Source organism: Saccopteryx leptura, chromosome 5 (genome assembly GCF_036850995.1).
Source record: "Saccopteryx leptura isolate mSacLep1 chromosome 5, mSacLep1_pri_phased_curated, whole genome shotgun sequence".
In the NCBI taxonomy this organism is placed as follows: domain Eukaryota; kingdom Metazoa; phylum Chordata; class Mammalia; order Chiroptera; family Emballonuridae; genus Saccopteryx; species Saccopteryx leptura.
In genome coordinates this window covers 52,732,428-52,748,123 of record NC_089507.1, presented here as the reverse complement: position 1 = coordinate 52,748,123, position 15,696 = coordinate 52,732,428, and the positions used below count along the sequence as shown (strand labels likewise).

At 37.8% G+C, this 15,696-nt stretch overlaps 1 protein-coding gene across 1 annotated transcript; it reads right to left on the bottom strand.

The window, feature by feature from the left end:
* Positions 1–687: 687 nt before the first annotated feature.
* AMTN (amelotin) lies at positions 688–14,085 on the bottom strand. The gene is made up of 8 exons (XM_066386200.1): positions 14,032–14,085; positions 11,131–11,211; positions 10,069–10,134; positions 9,086–9,175; positions 5,941–5,976; positions 4,482–4,508; positions 1,461–1,725; positions 688–805 (listed from the first exon to the last, which is right to left on the bottom strand). The coding sequence occupies exons 1-8, from the start codon at positions 14,083–14,085 to the stop codon at positions 795–797; spliced, it is 630 nt and encodes a 209-aa protein (XP_066242297.1). The 3' UTR covers positions 688–794.
* Between the last annotated feature and the right edge of the window lie 1,611 nt (positions 14,086–15,696).

The window sequence follows — 15,696 nt, the reverse complement described above, 5'->3', positions numbered from 1 at the left end:
ACTGAGGTTGACTCAAATATACTGAGACATGTTATTAAACTTATCTGCATCTTTCATTTATGGGGGCCATATGTAGTTTGTATTAATTTTTTTCACCTTCTCCCACTTTGAGTGAACTGTAATGGTCTAAGTTACAAGTTTAACCCAGATTAAATTCTACTTTTTAGGTGTAAGAAGCAAGAGTATCACTTTTAATGATAATTTTTATCACTGTCATTTCTCATTCTCAGACATACACAAATTAAACATGAAGCATCATAGCCACTAGCTCTGTATATAAGTAGCTTGAAGATAAACAATATGACATTGTTCTTTTGAGAGAGAGTAAGTCTCAAGGTGATTGTGAGGAAACCAGAAAGTTTCCTTCCATTGCTGGGTGCCACTCCCGTGACTGTGGTACTGTCTACATGCCAAGGCGGTTCTAGACCTGAGCATCAGCCTAGGGTCCTGGGGTGATGCAGTTCCTGACAGGGTCTAACTTTCTTCCATCCCCAAAGAAGAAAAACTCAGTTTTCAAAATATGTTTTAATATACATATGTATTTTCCATATCCAAGATGGCATATTGTTACTTTTCAAAGACAAATCATCCATTTAATTGTTCTTATTTAGAAGTCAGTATTTTCTAGGAAGAACATGTTTTCTGAAATTTCAAGAAAGTTTTTGGTTAACTAAGACTTAATTTCTTCTGATATGCTCCAGTGTGTCTCAATTTATCTCCATAATTTGATAAATGAAAAAGACTTATATGTATTACCACATTAGGGTGGTTTAGTTGAAAACATTTGCAACAGCTTACTGAATTCCTGGAAGAAAAGAAAACACATTTTAAATGAGGTAAAAATATATTGAATGTAACCATTTTAACCTGACATCAAAATTTCTTTTCTAGGAGAAAGGTCTCAATATCAAATCTTTCTTTTGTTATCTCCAAGGACACTTGGTTCTAGACATCCACACTTGTTAAACTATTATCTTTGCTTGTTAATGCTAGAAGAGCTTATTTTGGCGACATTTTTAAGTGCCGCCTGAGGACAGCTCGTGGGTTCATCTGCGTGCTCACTCCAGTGTGTTACTGGCGAAGCTGGTAACATGAAATGAGGGAGGTTCTGAGGCTCGTCCAAGCTCGGTGAGCGGAAAAGCGTGTAGTGATTGATTAACTAACTGCGTCTCCTGTGGGCCAGTGTGTTTGAGTTGCGCAAAGGAAAGTGAAGTCTGCGTCCAAATATTTCCAGCTCTGACCTAAGGTGGAAAGTATGTTATGCCACCAATTAAATGTCTTCTTTCTGAGTCTAGCGGATAAGGATGGTGACCCAGAAAAAAATAGTCCCTCACATTTCCGCAGTCCACTGTGAGTAAAGGCTTAACTGTATTTGTCAAGCCAAGACAAAGAACTCCTCTCCTCTACTCTGTGGATGACGTCCGTGACCCAGGGGCATTTTCCTGGCTGGGAGAACTTACCAGGTGGGGACCCAGTGGTGGTTTCTTCAGGCATATGGATGCCCCTTTGGATACCTGCAGGGGTGGTCACTTCAAAGTCGTCGTCTGTGTCACTGGGAGTCAGGAAGGGACTTTCTGAGGTCCCGCGGATGGCCGGATTTACTCCTGCTTGTCCTGCAGGAAGGATTCTGTTCTGGGCGTCTGGATTAGCCTGGCTGGTGGGCAGGAGGGCCCCGGAAAACAAAGGCTGGAAGAGGAGGCCTGTGAAGATTTGCGAGCCCACTGGCTAGAATGAGGGAAGGAGGCAGAAAACAGAGTTAAAGAAATACATTTAAAAGGCCAGTCAACCAGCTTTTCTTTTTCAAGGGCAGCAAAGTTGGGTAAGAATGGCAGGATGGAGAAGGTAGAGCCAGAGAAAAGCATAAAGATGGGGCATTCCCCAGAGGAAATGCCTCCCTCCCTGCGCCAAGCCCAATGCTGGTTTCAATTGCCAGGGTTCTAGTACCAGGTGCATCTGGGAGGAAACTCAGGCAGAAAATCTATACAGTTACGACAAACTGTATCTCTGTTATTGGCCTCAACCATAGTCTTTTTTTAAAAACTGTATTTTTTATTTATTCATTTTAGAGAGGAGAGAGAGAGAAGGAAGAGAGAAGGGGGGAGGAGCAGGAAGCATCAACTCCCATAAGTGCCTTGAACAGGCAAGCCTAGGGTTTCCAACTGGCGACCTCGGCGTTCCAGGTTGACGCTCTGTCCACTGTGCCACCACAGGACAGGCCCATAGTCTTTCTTTTTGCCCATACTTAAAAAAAAAAGTAATTTAGGAGACTAAAAATTATTGGCCAAAATGAACTCAAGTAGATTAATCAGTCCCTATCTGATGGTTTGCATCCTTTCATGTTTCCTTTGGTGAATCTTTCAAAGGCATTAGAATGTTCAGTCAGAAATATTTCTCTTAGCAATTCAGCCACTTGTGTATTACTTGTGGTTGCCTAATGGAAGTCCACTTTCTTGGACTATTGATGATTTGCACACTGGTAATGAATGATGTTGCTGCCATTCTTGTTTTTTTCCATGCTGAGAAACAAATTACTGTGAGAAATTCCCGCTAAGAAGAAATAGTTTGATATCGGCTGGTTTGGCTTCCTTCAATTCTGAGGAGGTTGAGGGCAGGACCCAGAAATCTGCATTTTAACCAGTATTCCATGTTCTCCTGATTTGGTGGTCTTGGACTGAAGTTTGGCAGACATTGTTTTAGGTGTATGAGGTATTGAAGCAAGAATTAAATTTAGGCCCTGGCCAGTTGGCTCAGTGGTAGAGCATCGGCCTGGTGTGCAGGAGTCCCGGGTTCAATTCCCGGCCAGGGCACACAGGAGAAGCGCCCATTTGCTTCTCCACCCCTCCCCCTCTCCTTCCTCTCTGTCTCTCTCTTCCCTCCTGCAGCGAGGCTCCATTGGAGCAAGGATGGCCCGGGCGCTGGGGATGGCTCCTTGGCCTCTGCCCCAGGCGCTGGAGTGGCTCTGGTCGCAACAGAGCGACGCCCGGGAGGGGCAGAGCATCGCCCCCTGGTGGGCAGAGCGTCGCCCCCTGGTGGGCGTGCCGGGTGGATCCCGGTCGGGCGCATGCGGGAGTCTATCTGACTGTCTCTCCCCGTTTCCGGCTTCAGAAAAATACAAAAAAAAAAAAAAAAAAGAATTAAATTTATACCGGATGAGACACAGGAGTAGGCTACAGAAGCTTTCAAACGGGGAATCAGGACATCCATAGGCTTCAAATAAAGATGGTGGATTGTGCCCATCATTAAAAAATAAGATAAATTATCTAGTACATTCCATGTAGTAAGAGTAAACATAGTTTCATGAAACATGTGTGTGTGTTTGTGTATGTGTTAGCTGCCTAAAAAATATAGCTGTGTCCTGACCAAATAGCTCAGGTGTTTAGAGCATCATCCTGATACGCCAAGGTTGACAATTCAGCCCCCAGTCAGGGTATATACAGGAACAGGTTAATGGTTCTGTTTCTGTCTCCCTTTCTCTCTCTTTCTTTCTCTAAAATTAATTTTTAAAAATGTAGCTGTTATTATGGGTTTATTTAAAAAAAAGTTTGGAGATCATTGGCATAGTAGATAAAAAAAATGGCTTTCAGTCTGTTTTGGACTTTGAAACTTAATTTGCTTAAGTTCTTTGAGCCTCAGTTTCTTTATATATAAATTTGGGTAAAAAATTTCTACTTTGTAATTTGGTGAGGATTAAAAGCAACGTATGTAAAAGGTCTACTAAGGTGCCTATTCTATAGAATTAGCTCAAAAACTGGTAGATGTAGGTATTTGTGTACCAGTGTTGGCAAAACAACCCATTATTTTACTTATGGACAATCTAGCAAAGCTCTACCTTTTACGTAATAGAAAAAAAAATGTTAAAAACTGTCTTTCCAGAGATTGCCTCAACTTTTAATTACTGTGTCACGTTTAGATACCACATAATTCAAGTCATTTTTTGTCTAAAAATGACTTATGGGGAAATGCATTGAAGAGCCTAGTAATGGTGATATAAGTATTATTTAGGTTAAGCCCTTTAGTAGTTGATGTGTATAGGGAGGAGTCCATTCATATATAAAATAATATATTTTCCCAAAGTAATGAAAATTTAAGTCAAGGAAACTAATCTTTCCTGTAACAAATATTAATATATATATATAGTTGTACATCTGCATGCATTTCAATAATTTATAGCCATAGATTTTGACCAATGTAAAGTTAAAAAGACGCATTGGCTTTTTGGATAGAAACTGAATCTAACATCAATACATGGAAAACAAAAGCTAGATCAAATTAATGAAAAGGTTGCTGGAGAATGGTGATAAAGCCCCAGCTGGACAGGATAACCTAATGCAAAGACCTATCCAAATGTTCACTTTATTGCAGTAGACACCAAGTTTAGGATTTTTGGTCAAAAGAGACTATGGATATGAGGACCTAAAACAGCATTGTGGTAGCACTGAAAAGAATTTTAAATATTAGTAATTAAAAATAATTTTTTTTACCAATTCCTCTGAGCTTAGGATAGTACCCTAAAAGGAAAATAATAAAAAATTATTAGACAAATTTTAATATATTCACGGCAAGATATGTATAACATAGTTTCAAGACTTAAAATAGTTTTGAGAATTATAAAAAGATTTTTAAATTTTCAATAAAATTTTAAATTGCCTTGTGACTTGCATTACCAAACTCTTGTCAATACAAGATATTGCATTACTAACATTATTTGAGTGATGTGTGGTCTTTGTATTTTAAAATGATATATTTTCTATCATTAAGTAATAAAAACACATTTAAGGAAACTAGGAAAATGGAGAAAGCAGTAAGAAAAAATTATACTGTAATCCTATTATGTAGAGTAATGCATTTTCCCCTCTGTTTTTCTTTTCACACATGTATTTTTTTTTAAATTATTTATTTATTTATTCATTTTAGAGAGGAGAGAGAGAAAGGGAGAGAAACAGAGAGGGAGAGAGAGAGGAGAGAGAGACAGAGAGAGAAGGTGGGGAGGAGCTGGAAGCATCAACTCCCATATGTGCCTTGACCAGGCAAGCCCAGGGTTTTAAACCAGTGACCTCAGCATTTCCAGGTCGACGCTTTATCCACTGTGCCACCACAGGTGAGGCCACACATGTATTTTTTGAATAACAGATATCACTTATATAATTTGTATTTTACCTTTCTTTTAATATTATTCAGCAATCATTATTACTGACATATTTAAATGTTCACAAAGTATTTGCTTTTATGTTGCACAGTTTACTTATTATAGTCCTGTCTTTAAAATTTAACTTGCACCTAATACTCTTCTGTACTATAAATATTATTTTGATTAATAGATTTGTAAATAAATCTTCACTGTATTTCAGATTATTTTCTTAGGATGTGTACCCAGATGTGGAATTAAGAGTTGATATGAATATTATAGTTGATTCTGTGTTTAGAAATAAAAGCTGCCAACTGATGCTCACATTTGATCTTGACCCTTGGTATTTTTATCAGTGATCTCAAAAATTACTTTTCATAAAAGAAATAAGGAGAGAGAAGAGGAAGAGTTTGTATCATTTTTAGGGAAAATATTTGTAGTTAATAAGTAAATTGGAAATTAAAAAATAACCCCCCTAAATTATTACTCATTACATTAATCCCATTATAAGTTTAAAGGATTTTTAAACATTTAAAGGATTGCCTGATTGCTTCAGTTACTCATCTTTAAATTGGCAGTAAAAATAGTCTATAAAAGGTTGTTTTGAAGATGAAATGAGCTAGCACATAATAAATAATAAAGTATTTATAACAGTGTCTGGTACATATAAGCATTTACTAAGTGTTATCCTTGCTATTATTGTTCAGACAATGCAAAGTAAACAGGAAGCTGGGCAATTATCTGGTGTATTGAAGCAAGATTAAATATTTCACACTAAGATGATTTAAAACAAAAATCATACAAAATGACCTTACCTGGGCTCCAAGTTGTGCTACAATAAGAGGTAACATCTGAAAAAAAAGTAAATATTTAGTAAAAAATATACTCAAAGATAAATTCTGACAGATGATATGAATATCAACTTTCTTGAATAGCAGTATTTGTTAAACAACTATCTGTTACTAAATGTGTCATCTGTAATCACAGATATAGACTCATAGAGCTGGATGGGGACCAGAATCCATCCAATTTTAAAAAAAATTATTAGATCTGGAGAGATCTAGAAACCAGTACAAGGCAGCATATTTAGGAGGTAGAAGTTAGTAAATTGGATAATTAAAAAATAATTTTGGTCTTAACCTATATTTAAACTGAAAATTATTCCAAGAAATAATGATATAAAATATGATAAATATGCATGTGTTTACTTTGTATGGCATTTCACATGAAAACACGGTGGATATTTTAAAATACAATGGTTTCTTGAAACATATATAATTAATTTCATAATGATTTCCTGGGAATTTTGCTGTTAAAATAGAACCCTGGAAGGAAGTTATGGATAACATTGTCCCATAATCCGTGGCACTAACAGAGTTGTTAAAACTAAGTGAGAAATACTTTAATGGCACTGACAACTACATAAATGTTAGTGAATTTATAGTAAAAAAGATTTGGGTGAGGCATTGGTGTGCTCTAGTACTTTAAGAACTAACCTAGAATTTGTCAAAGAGATTTAGAGTTTAGGATTTATTTTCATTTCAATAAAAATTCATAGCGTCAGGAAAGTCATCACAATGGCACTTTTAATAGTAACCACCTCAAAAGATTTGAAAGTCTTATGAAATAGACTCTGAGCTTTATTATTATCTAAGACAGTTGATATAGTAATAGCTATAGTGACAAGAGATAAAAAGTTTATGCATTTAAGGAAAAGCTTTATTCTCAATTGGATCTTTGACCACTGATCAAAATAAACAAACAAACAACAACTAATCTGAGCGTTGCAATGGGAAAGTGGGTTGGGGGGAAACGACACTTGAGATTTGGGAGAAAGCAAAATTGAAATTTCTTTCTTAAAGATGAGCTGGAAAAAATAAAAGATACAAATAGTAAATCACAGATGTCTAAGTAAAACTGCAATGACATAATTTAATAATTCACAAATGTTAAAATAAGGAGAAGTTAAATAATTTTTTTTTTATTCAGTGAGAGGAGGGGAGGCAGAGAGATAGAATCTTGCATGTGCCCTGACCAGGATCAACCTGCAAGCCTAGTAGGAGGCGATGCTCTGCCCTTCTGGGATGTTGCTCTGTTGCTCAGCAACTGAGCTCTTCTTAGTGCCTGAGGTGGAGGCTATGGAGCCATCCTCAGCACTTAGGGCCAACTCGCTCCAATCAATCCAGGGATACAAGATGGGAAGAGAGAAAGGGAGAGAGAAGCAAGAGGGGGAGGGGTGGAGAAGCAGACAAATGTTTTCCTGTGTGCCCTGACCAGGAATCGAACCTGGGACATCCATACGCCGGGCCAATGCTCTACCACTGAGCAAACCAGCCAAGGCCAAGAAAAATAATTATTAGTTTTTTGGTCATGAACTTATTTGAAATAATAGCTAAAACTTATTGGGTATTTATTGTGTGGTAAAAACTGTTCTAAGTGTTTTATGTGTGTTTATTCATTTAACCTTTATAAAAGTTTTAGAGGTAGGCTATCTTTTTTACTCCTATTTTAAATTATGAGGAAAGTGAGCCACAGTGGGTAAGTAACTTGGCCAACATCGCACAGGTAACAAGTGGAGAGCTGGGATTTGACCAGCGTGTGATTCCAGAGTTCACTCAACCACATTGTCTTTGCTTTGATAAATGGAAGCTTTGGACAGGTGCCCAAGTTTCTGGCAGAAGATTCTGGAAAGATAGAGTCAGAGGGACTGGAGCTTAAAATGAATTTTTTTTTCTCATCTGTATTTTCTAAGTTCTCTATAATTACCGTGCATGATGTATATAATAAACAATAGAACTTCTACAAAACAAATTAGACCATTGTGTGAGGTTTAGATAATCTGATAGGGAGAATAAATTATCCATAATGACTTAGTTTAGTCAAAAAGGGATCATTATGTTTTTCTCCAGAGACTAACAATATATTTAAAGAAGTTTCAGGGCCCTGGCTGGTTTGTTCAGTGGTAGAGTATTGGCTCAACCTGTGGATGTTCCAAATTTGATTCCTGGTCAGGGCACACAGAAGAAGTGACCATCTTTTTCACCCTTCTCCCTCTTCCTTCCTTTCTTCTTTCCTTTTCTTCCCCTCTTGCAGCCATGGTTAGGTTGAAGCAAATTGGCTTGGGGTGTTGAGGATGGGTCCATGGTCTCACCTCAGGTGCTAAAATAGCTTGGTTGCTGAGCAACGGAGCTGTCACACCAGATGAGCTGAGCATCCCCTGGTAGGGGGTTTGCTCAGTGGATCCCAGTTGGGGTGCATGTGGGAGTCTGTCTCTCTGCCTCACCCCTTCTTATTAAGAAAATTAAAAAAAATAGACAAATAAAAAAAGTTTTAAAAAGACAAAAATTTAGGGTTTGTCTATAGTTAAAATTCAAACAGTTCCCTAAATGTTTGATTCCTTAAACATGTCCTTTATATTTTTGTGTGAGAGGGTCTTCTAGAGTTTTTCCTGAAAGCAAATGATGGTGGGCAGTACGAAAGAACTAGAAATTACTTGGAACTTTCAAGGGGGCCTAATGAAGGAATACAAAAAGTGGAAGATTAGATTTGCAGAATTTAAATTTTATTCAACTCTTAATTATAATTTGGGATAATTCTGCCCATGCAGGAAGACTTTAGTAGAAAGCACATGGTAGAGAAAAATTGCGCTACCTCTCAATTTCCCCCCTTATACTTTTGACTTTTCCATCTTCCCCAACTCTTCCCAGTTTTCCATTACCCATTACACATGTATTCTAGAGAGGTTACGGGGCAGCATGCTCAGTTTTCCGGGTATGCTTTCCTGACTTTCAGCAAGAACTAAATTGCCAAAGAATGTTCTATGTTCTGTAGACCATCCCTCTGCAAATTATCCGGGTAAAATGTCTAAGCAACTTGAAAGAATTCTTTCTTTCCCTTAAGGCTTTCTCCTCAGAGAAAATGCTCCCCAGTGGTAAACCAAAGTCCCATCGTTGAACTTACTTGTGGTTGCAGCTGCTGTTGTACGTTTAATCCCCCCAAGGTCAGTGGGAGGGTGTGGGCAGCAGGTGCCATCTTTGCAGCAGGGTTTAGCTGTAAGGCAAAGAATAAGATTTTCATTGTGTTGTTTCAGTTTGAACATTCAAAAACTAATGTGTATTTACCAAATGTAAATGTTAAATAGAAAAATTGCTATGCACATGTATAGAATACGGTATTGCATTTAGAATTAGATACAGAGATGAAGTTCAAAGACTTGTTAGTACAACCATATGTTGTCCAACTTTTTCCATATGAAGTTTTTCTTTGGCTTTAACTATTCTCTTTGACAACTACTTAGGTGATTTCATTCTGGCTTTTCCTTTTTGGCAATAACAGCAAGGATTCCTGGAATTTTTCTGATGGTTTTCTTAGGAAGAATGATTTTCACAGGTATTCCCATTAAAAGTGTGAGGGTCAAAATAAAATATCTAGTCTTCATATGATCTATTATTATATATAAATCTGATCACTGGATGAAAATCTTTTTTAATCAAGAGAGGAACTTAAACAATATATATTGTTTAAATAACTGTACAGATAGTCTATATAAAAAAAGAAAATCTTTTTATCCCTTCTGGTTTGCTCATGTTGTTGGAGGGAAGATAATGGTTATAGTGTTTGAGTGGATGTAGGGGTGTTGTGGGGGGCAGAGAGGAAGGACTGGTGAAGAAATGGAGAGAGGAACTTGGAGAAGAGATGAGAAGAACTGAAGAAGTAAAGGCTTGAAAATTATAATTACTTTAGAGACTCTTGCTAAGGAAAATTTTTACAATATATTGAATAGCATTCGGCTCTCTGACTTGTCTTTTCTCTTTCAACTGGTCTACAATGAACAAGTGTATATGTGTACATTTGTGCACACACACATGTATATACACGCACTCAACAGTAGCTATTATATTTACTTAACAGTGGATATTAAACTGATATAAAAAGGTACTTACCAGTTGCAGATCTGACCCCAGTGTGAGCACATGTGTCAATGGTATCAGACTTAAAGAAGGGAAGACCTGCAGGGCATTGAAATTGATATATGAGATGAGAGGTTGTCTGTTTTCAGAACCCGTCAGTGGTGGACATCCTTAACTTGCATTCCTATCAGAGGTGGATTTGCCGTGAAGGTAAATGCCGGTGGTGCTTCTGGGCCTCTCACCAGTGTTGTCCCCTTCCATGGCCCTAGGAGGCACCTTAGTGGGCTGTTCAGTTTATAGTATTTATCAGCTTAAAAAATGTGTGTTCTTATTTCTCATTTCATTATGAATCATTCACTTTAATACTTAATTTTACATATTTAATTTTTTTTATTCTTTTCTTTTAAGAGTATTCCCAAATTGTATATAAGCTTCAGGTTCTCTAAGGGGAGAAAGAGGTTTATGACGTCAGTGTTCCATAATGTCCTAGATTAAAAACAAACTTTAGACTTTACGTTTCACAAGATCTAGATGGAGGTAAGTGGGGCCTTTAGACCAGAGGAAGACTTGGAGTGGGAAGAAGGGTAGCAGCTAAGAGACAAAGCAGGTTTCAAAAGTACTTCAATATGCTTTGAAGAAACAGACTGCACAGTGACAATGAGCTCATCAAAAACAACAGAATTTGAGGAAATCTGCAGTTGTTTTTATAGACTATCCCTCAATCCCTGCTAACTCTGGCAAAGACCACATGTGACATGTCACAGTTTCATGAACGCCTAGATGACCTTACCTTACCAAATATAGTCAACTTAGATAAGCAATAACAGGTGCAGTTATTGCTTATCTAAGTTGACTATATTTGATTGCTAAAACAAATTATTATTCAAACAAAAAGAATAAAGAATGAGGATGCTTACTTTCTTGACTCAAAATTTTCAGAAAAAATATATTGTTTCTTGTTTTACCTTTTTCCCAAAATGAAAGCCTTTCTTTCTTGTTTAGTCATGAAACTGTGTAAATCTTGATTTTAAACCCACTAGCCTCACCAAGTTTCCTTCGCTGGTCTGCAGATGTTCCCTCCTGGAGGACTCTTACCTGATTTGGCTGCTGTTGGTTCAGTAGGGTTGTCTGATCCGGAACCAGCTGTGTTGGAGGAAGTCCCAAAGCAGGGTGGAGCTGCATCTGTGATAAATATTTGATGAGGCAGGACTGTGTTTGAGGTTTTGTATTGTATTTATTTACTTCCTGGATGTAACAAGTTGTCTCAAATGCAAAAATGTGTCTTTAGCCTCTGTGTGTTTTGGAGCAGGTGTAATTTCCTGGGACATTTTGTGCATGATGGAAGAGGAATTGCAGCATGGAAAAATGCCAGCCCAGGAGGTGTGAAGTGGGGAGGAAGACACGTGGGGCAGGGCATGTGGGTGTCTGGTGGTTCCTACCTCCCACTTCTTCCCTGTAACTGCCTTCTTCTTTTTTCAGGGCATGACACACATAGTCTGCCCCTTAACTCTGTACACACTTGCTTTTCCCCCGTGCTTGAAGGGACGGGGCCATAATTCTTAGTGCATTTTCATGAATCTTTCTGCTTTTGCCTGGTGTCTGACAAGTCATGCTCTGTAATGGAGGTGAAAGACGCTTTCCTGGCCAGAGAGTTAAGAATTGCTGAAATTAAGGGGTAAAATGTGCTTGCTATCTGTATGATATATTTGTATAGTTTTATTTAAAGATGAGGAGAATGAGGCCCAGACAGGCAAAGCCCTAGGTGACATGATGAGTGGCAGAGCCAGTACAAAGATCCCACAAGTGCTCTTGGTCCTTGGAGAAGTGAATCCACCCCTTGGCTTCACTCATTACTCCTCCTGTATTCAGGTGGATGCTCCCTGGCTGGCTGGACCCCTGTTAGCCTTTGTATCTGCCTGCATCTGGGAGAACCCTGTGGTGGCTTTTCAGCATGTGCCCTTGGGTCACTTGGCGGTACCCTGGAGCTGCCGCTAATGCTAGGTATCACTTTGGACTTTTTCTCTCAGTTGTAAGAGGTAAGATAGGCATTGTCTATTCTTAGCAGTCCCTATAATCTTTAAGGTATGTAAGTTTAAATTCTGCAAATTTCTTTTCATTCCTTACAGTCTATTGTAAGTGTGGTAGCCAGAGGGGTCCTTTGAAAACAATGGTCTGGTCCCTTCATTCCTCTGCTCCAGCCCTGCACTGACTTCCATTCTCACTCAGAGTAAGAGCCAGAGACCTCCAGGGGCCTACAAGGCTCTCATGCCCTGGGCCCGGTGCCTCTCTGACTCTGGTTTCGTTTCATTTCCGTTTCTCGCTTGCTTGTCTACTGCCATCAGCTATGGGCCATCTCTGCAAAAGGAAAGGCACACCCCTGCCTCGGAGCCTCACCTCCACCTGTCCCCTCTGTCTGAACGCTCTTTCCCCAGACACTGGTTCACTCCCTCACCGGCTTCAAGTCTTTGCTTGAGTTTACTTTCTTATTGAGGCCCACTCTCTTGAATATGCAACTTGTCCCACCACCAGTGGGCACTCTATTCCCAAACTTGATCTACTGAAAATAAGGGTTAGGCTGCTTTAGTGTCTACTTTTACAAATTGACTGATTTTTATGCCTTTCTGATAATTCAATAAATTCACTTAAAAATAATAAAAACATATCAGGCATGTGTTGGTTACTACCACCCAATAGCTACCGTAGTGTCTGCCACCTCTCACATCCCCTGCACTAACCGTCCAGCTGCTTCACGTTGTTGCCTATGTGAGTTTATGCAGTGACCTGCATACTACCCCTCAGTCTACCTTGAATGATAGTGGTGCTCCTGGAAAATGTTCTTTCTCTTGAGTTTCTACAAATCCTATGGTAATTTAAATACACTAGGGAGACCCTGTTGATAAATTTATTTGGTGAAGTGAAAAAATCCATGCTTTACAAAAAATTAACTTCCTAATTTACCCTGTTTAAGAATTGAATTTTTGTAGATAACTTTTTTTCCAGAAGGACATATGTATCATTCGGAATGAAATAAGAAGGAGGTTGTTGATTCATGTCTATTTCATTCTCTTCCAACAAGATCATCCTCTTCATCTTCATAGGACTAATCATAGTTATAACTTATTATTTAATTTTTCTTTTGAAAAATTATTTATTAGTATCTACAAGGCTAGTGAACACCAACTAGCACAGTATCTAATTTGTAGAGTTTCCAATAAATATTTGGTGATAGTATGGATGACTGTGGAAGTGTCAAGTAGGCTTGAGGCTTACCTAAAATGGTTCTTTTGTGTTCTGTTATTTCATTGCAAATATATTCTAATTACTTTCTTAATGATCACACTGAAGCATCTCAAATAGTCAAATGGAAGTCCACTTAGAGGCCCAAATCACCCATCTGTATGTCTATAAAATATTGAAGGACTATTGGAGTGTGTGTTTAAATGCAAGTGCTCATTTTTTCCCCCCAAATTTTTTTATGTGTAAACACATTTTATGATAAAATATCTTAGTCAAAAGTTACAAACTATTTGTAATATTCCCTTGCAATTGTACGATTTGGTAGTCTTTTTACAGTTTAATCTAGATGTTTTATGTTTCCAATTAGAAAACTCAGAAAATGTAGTTTACCTTTTTAATCATGAGAAAATAATTGCAAAAAGAATCTTAAAATCTTTTTGGAAAATAAAATAATCATTTATTTTGAGTGGATACAATAAGGCATTCTTTTCTCTCCTAATTTCTATCCTATTGTTCTGCCAAAATAATAAACATTCTACCACAATAGAGTGGACGCATTTTAGAAATGTAAGTACTTTGAAATATGCGCTAACACTTTATTAGTTTATCATCTTTCACCTTGGAAAATAAAAATAGGAAACTAAGGGAATTGGTCATAGAACAGAGCACTTTCAATAGAGGGCAGGAAGAGAGATAGGTATGCAATTAAGATGCTGTTAAGACTGGTTGGTACATAAAATAAAAACATATTGCACTTACTGGTAATGACTGAGTTGATCCCAGAAGACAAAACAGTAGAATCGTAGTCTTCATGTTTCAAATTACTACCTGTAGCAACAATATAGTGTTAGCCTTTCACACATTTTTTTTTCCTTTTGAGAAAAGATGATACTTAAAATAAAAAAGGAATGTTCTATTTGAAACATGGTCAATTAATGTTACCTTTCTCTCCACGAGGCAAAATGTACAGGAGAAACAATCTTCAAAGTCCAGTTGATTTCTCCAGTTCTTGTGGTGAACAATTTTACCTTTTGATGAGTTGTGAGTTTGTAGAAGGAATTTAAACTGAACTCCAGGAGGCTGGAAACTGAGAGACCAATCAGGACTCAGCTGTGAAATCATTTGGTTTCTTTCATTTCCTAACACTTCATTAGGTGAGTTATTAGCTGCAGACATCGTATTACTCAATGTCTACCATTTGAATAGAGGTTATTTCAGGAAGACATGCCTTGTGTAATTTTAAAAAAGTACAGATAATTAAAAAAATTAAAGTCCTTCTTTACCCTATCTCCTTCCCAAATGACTTTCCAGATGTAGCTGCTTTATCATGTATGTATGCATGTGTACATCAAACATCAAAATATAACTATGTAAAAAAAAAATGATGCCAATTATGCATATTGCTCTGCAAGTTATTTTGTTTACTAAAAACGAAAACTTTATTTACCTGAACATTTAGATTTATTTCATTTATTTAATGGTTACATTATATTACATTTTTTGATGAATATTTAATCCATTTTCATTTTATTTTATAATAGTAAAAATGGCACAATATTCTTATATATCTTTTCACACATGTGGGAGTATTTCTGTAAGTATTATTTCTAGAAGTACTGTAATGAAGGATACATATGTTTTAAAATTCAATAAATATGAGGGAAAATGCAATGGTTAACAAGTAATTATATATATATATATATATTTTTTTTTTTTTTGTATTTTTTCTGATGTGAGAAGCGGGGAAGCAGAGACAGACTCCCACATGCGCCTGACTGGGATCCACCCGGCACGCCCACCAGGGGGCGATGCTCTGCCTATCTGGGACGTTGCTCAATTGCTACCAGAGCCATTATAGTGCCTGAGGCGGAGGCCATGGAGCCATCCTCAGCCCTCGTGCCATTTTGCTCCAATGGAGCTTTGGCTGTAGGAGGGGAAGAGAGAGATAGAGAGATAGTAGAGGGGGAAGGGTGGAGAAGTAGATGGGTGCTTCTCCTGTGTGCCCTGGCCAGGAATTGAATCCAGGACTTCCACATGCTCGACCAACACTCTACCACTGAGCTCGCTGGCCAGGGCCAACAAGTAATTGTATTCTTCATAAGTGCAATACTAGGAGTATACAGAGGCATGAAGGAGAGTGTGTTTACTTTTGTTGGGAGCAGAAAGGTAGAGAAGGCTAGGGGAAGAGGTGGCACTTGAGATATATTTTAAAAAATAAAAAGAAAGTTATTAAGACCTTAAGGAGAGCATCAGATAGACCAAGTGTCTAGATATGAAGGAGTGATGCTATTGTTTCCTGTCACTGGAACTGAATGGGGTAGGGTAGCAATGGAAGACAGGGTTAGAGGGATACCTAGTTTTAATTTCCTGTAGTGTTTTTGTTACTCATTTTGGTTCTTTTTCTTTTATGAAGAAAGATGTCTT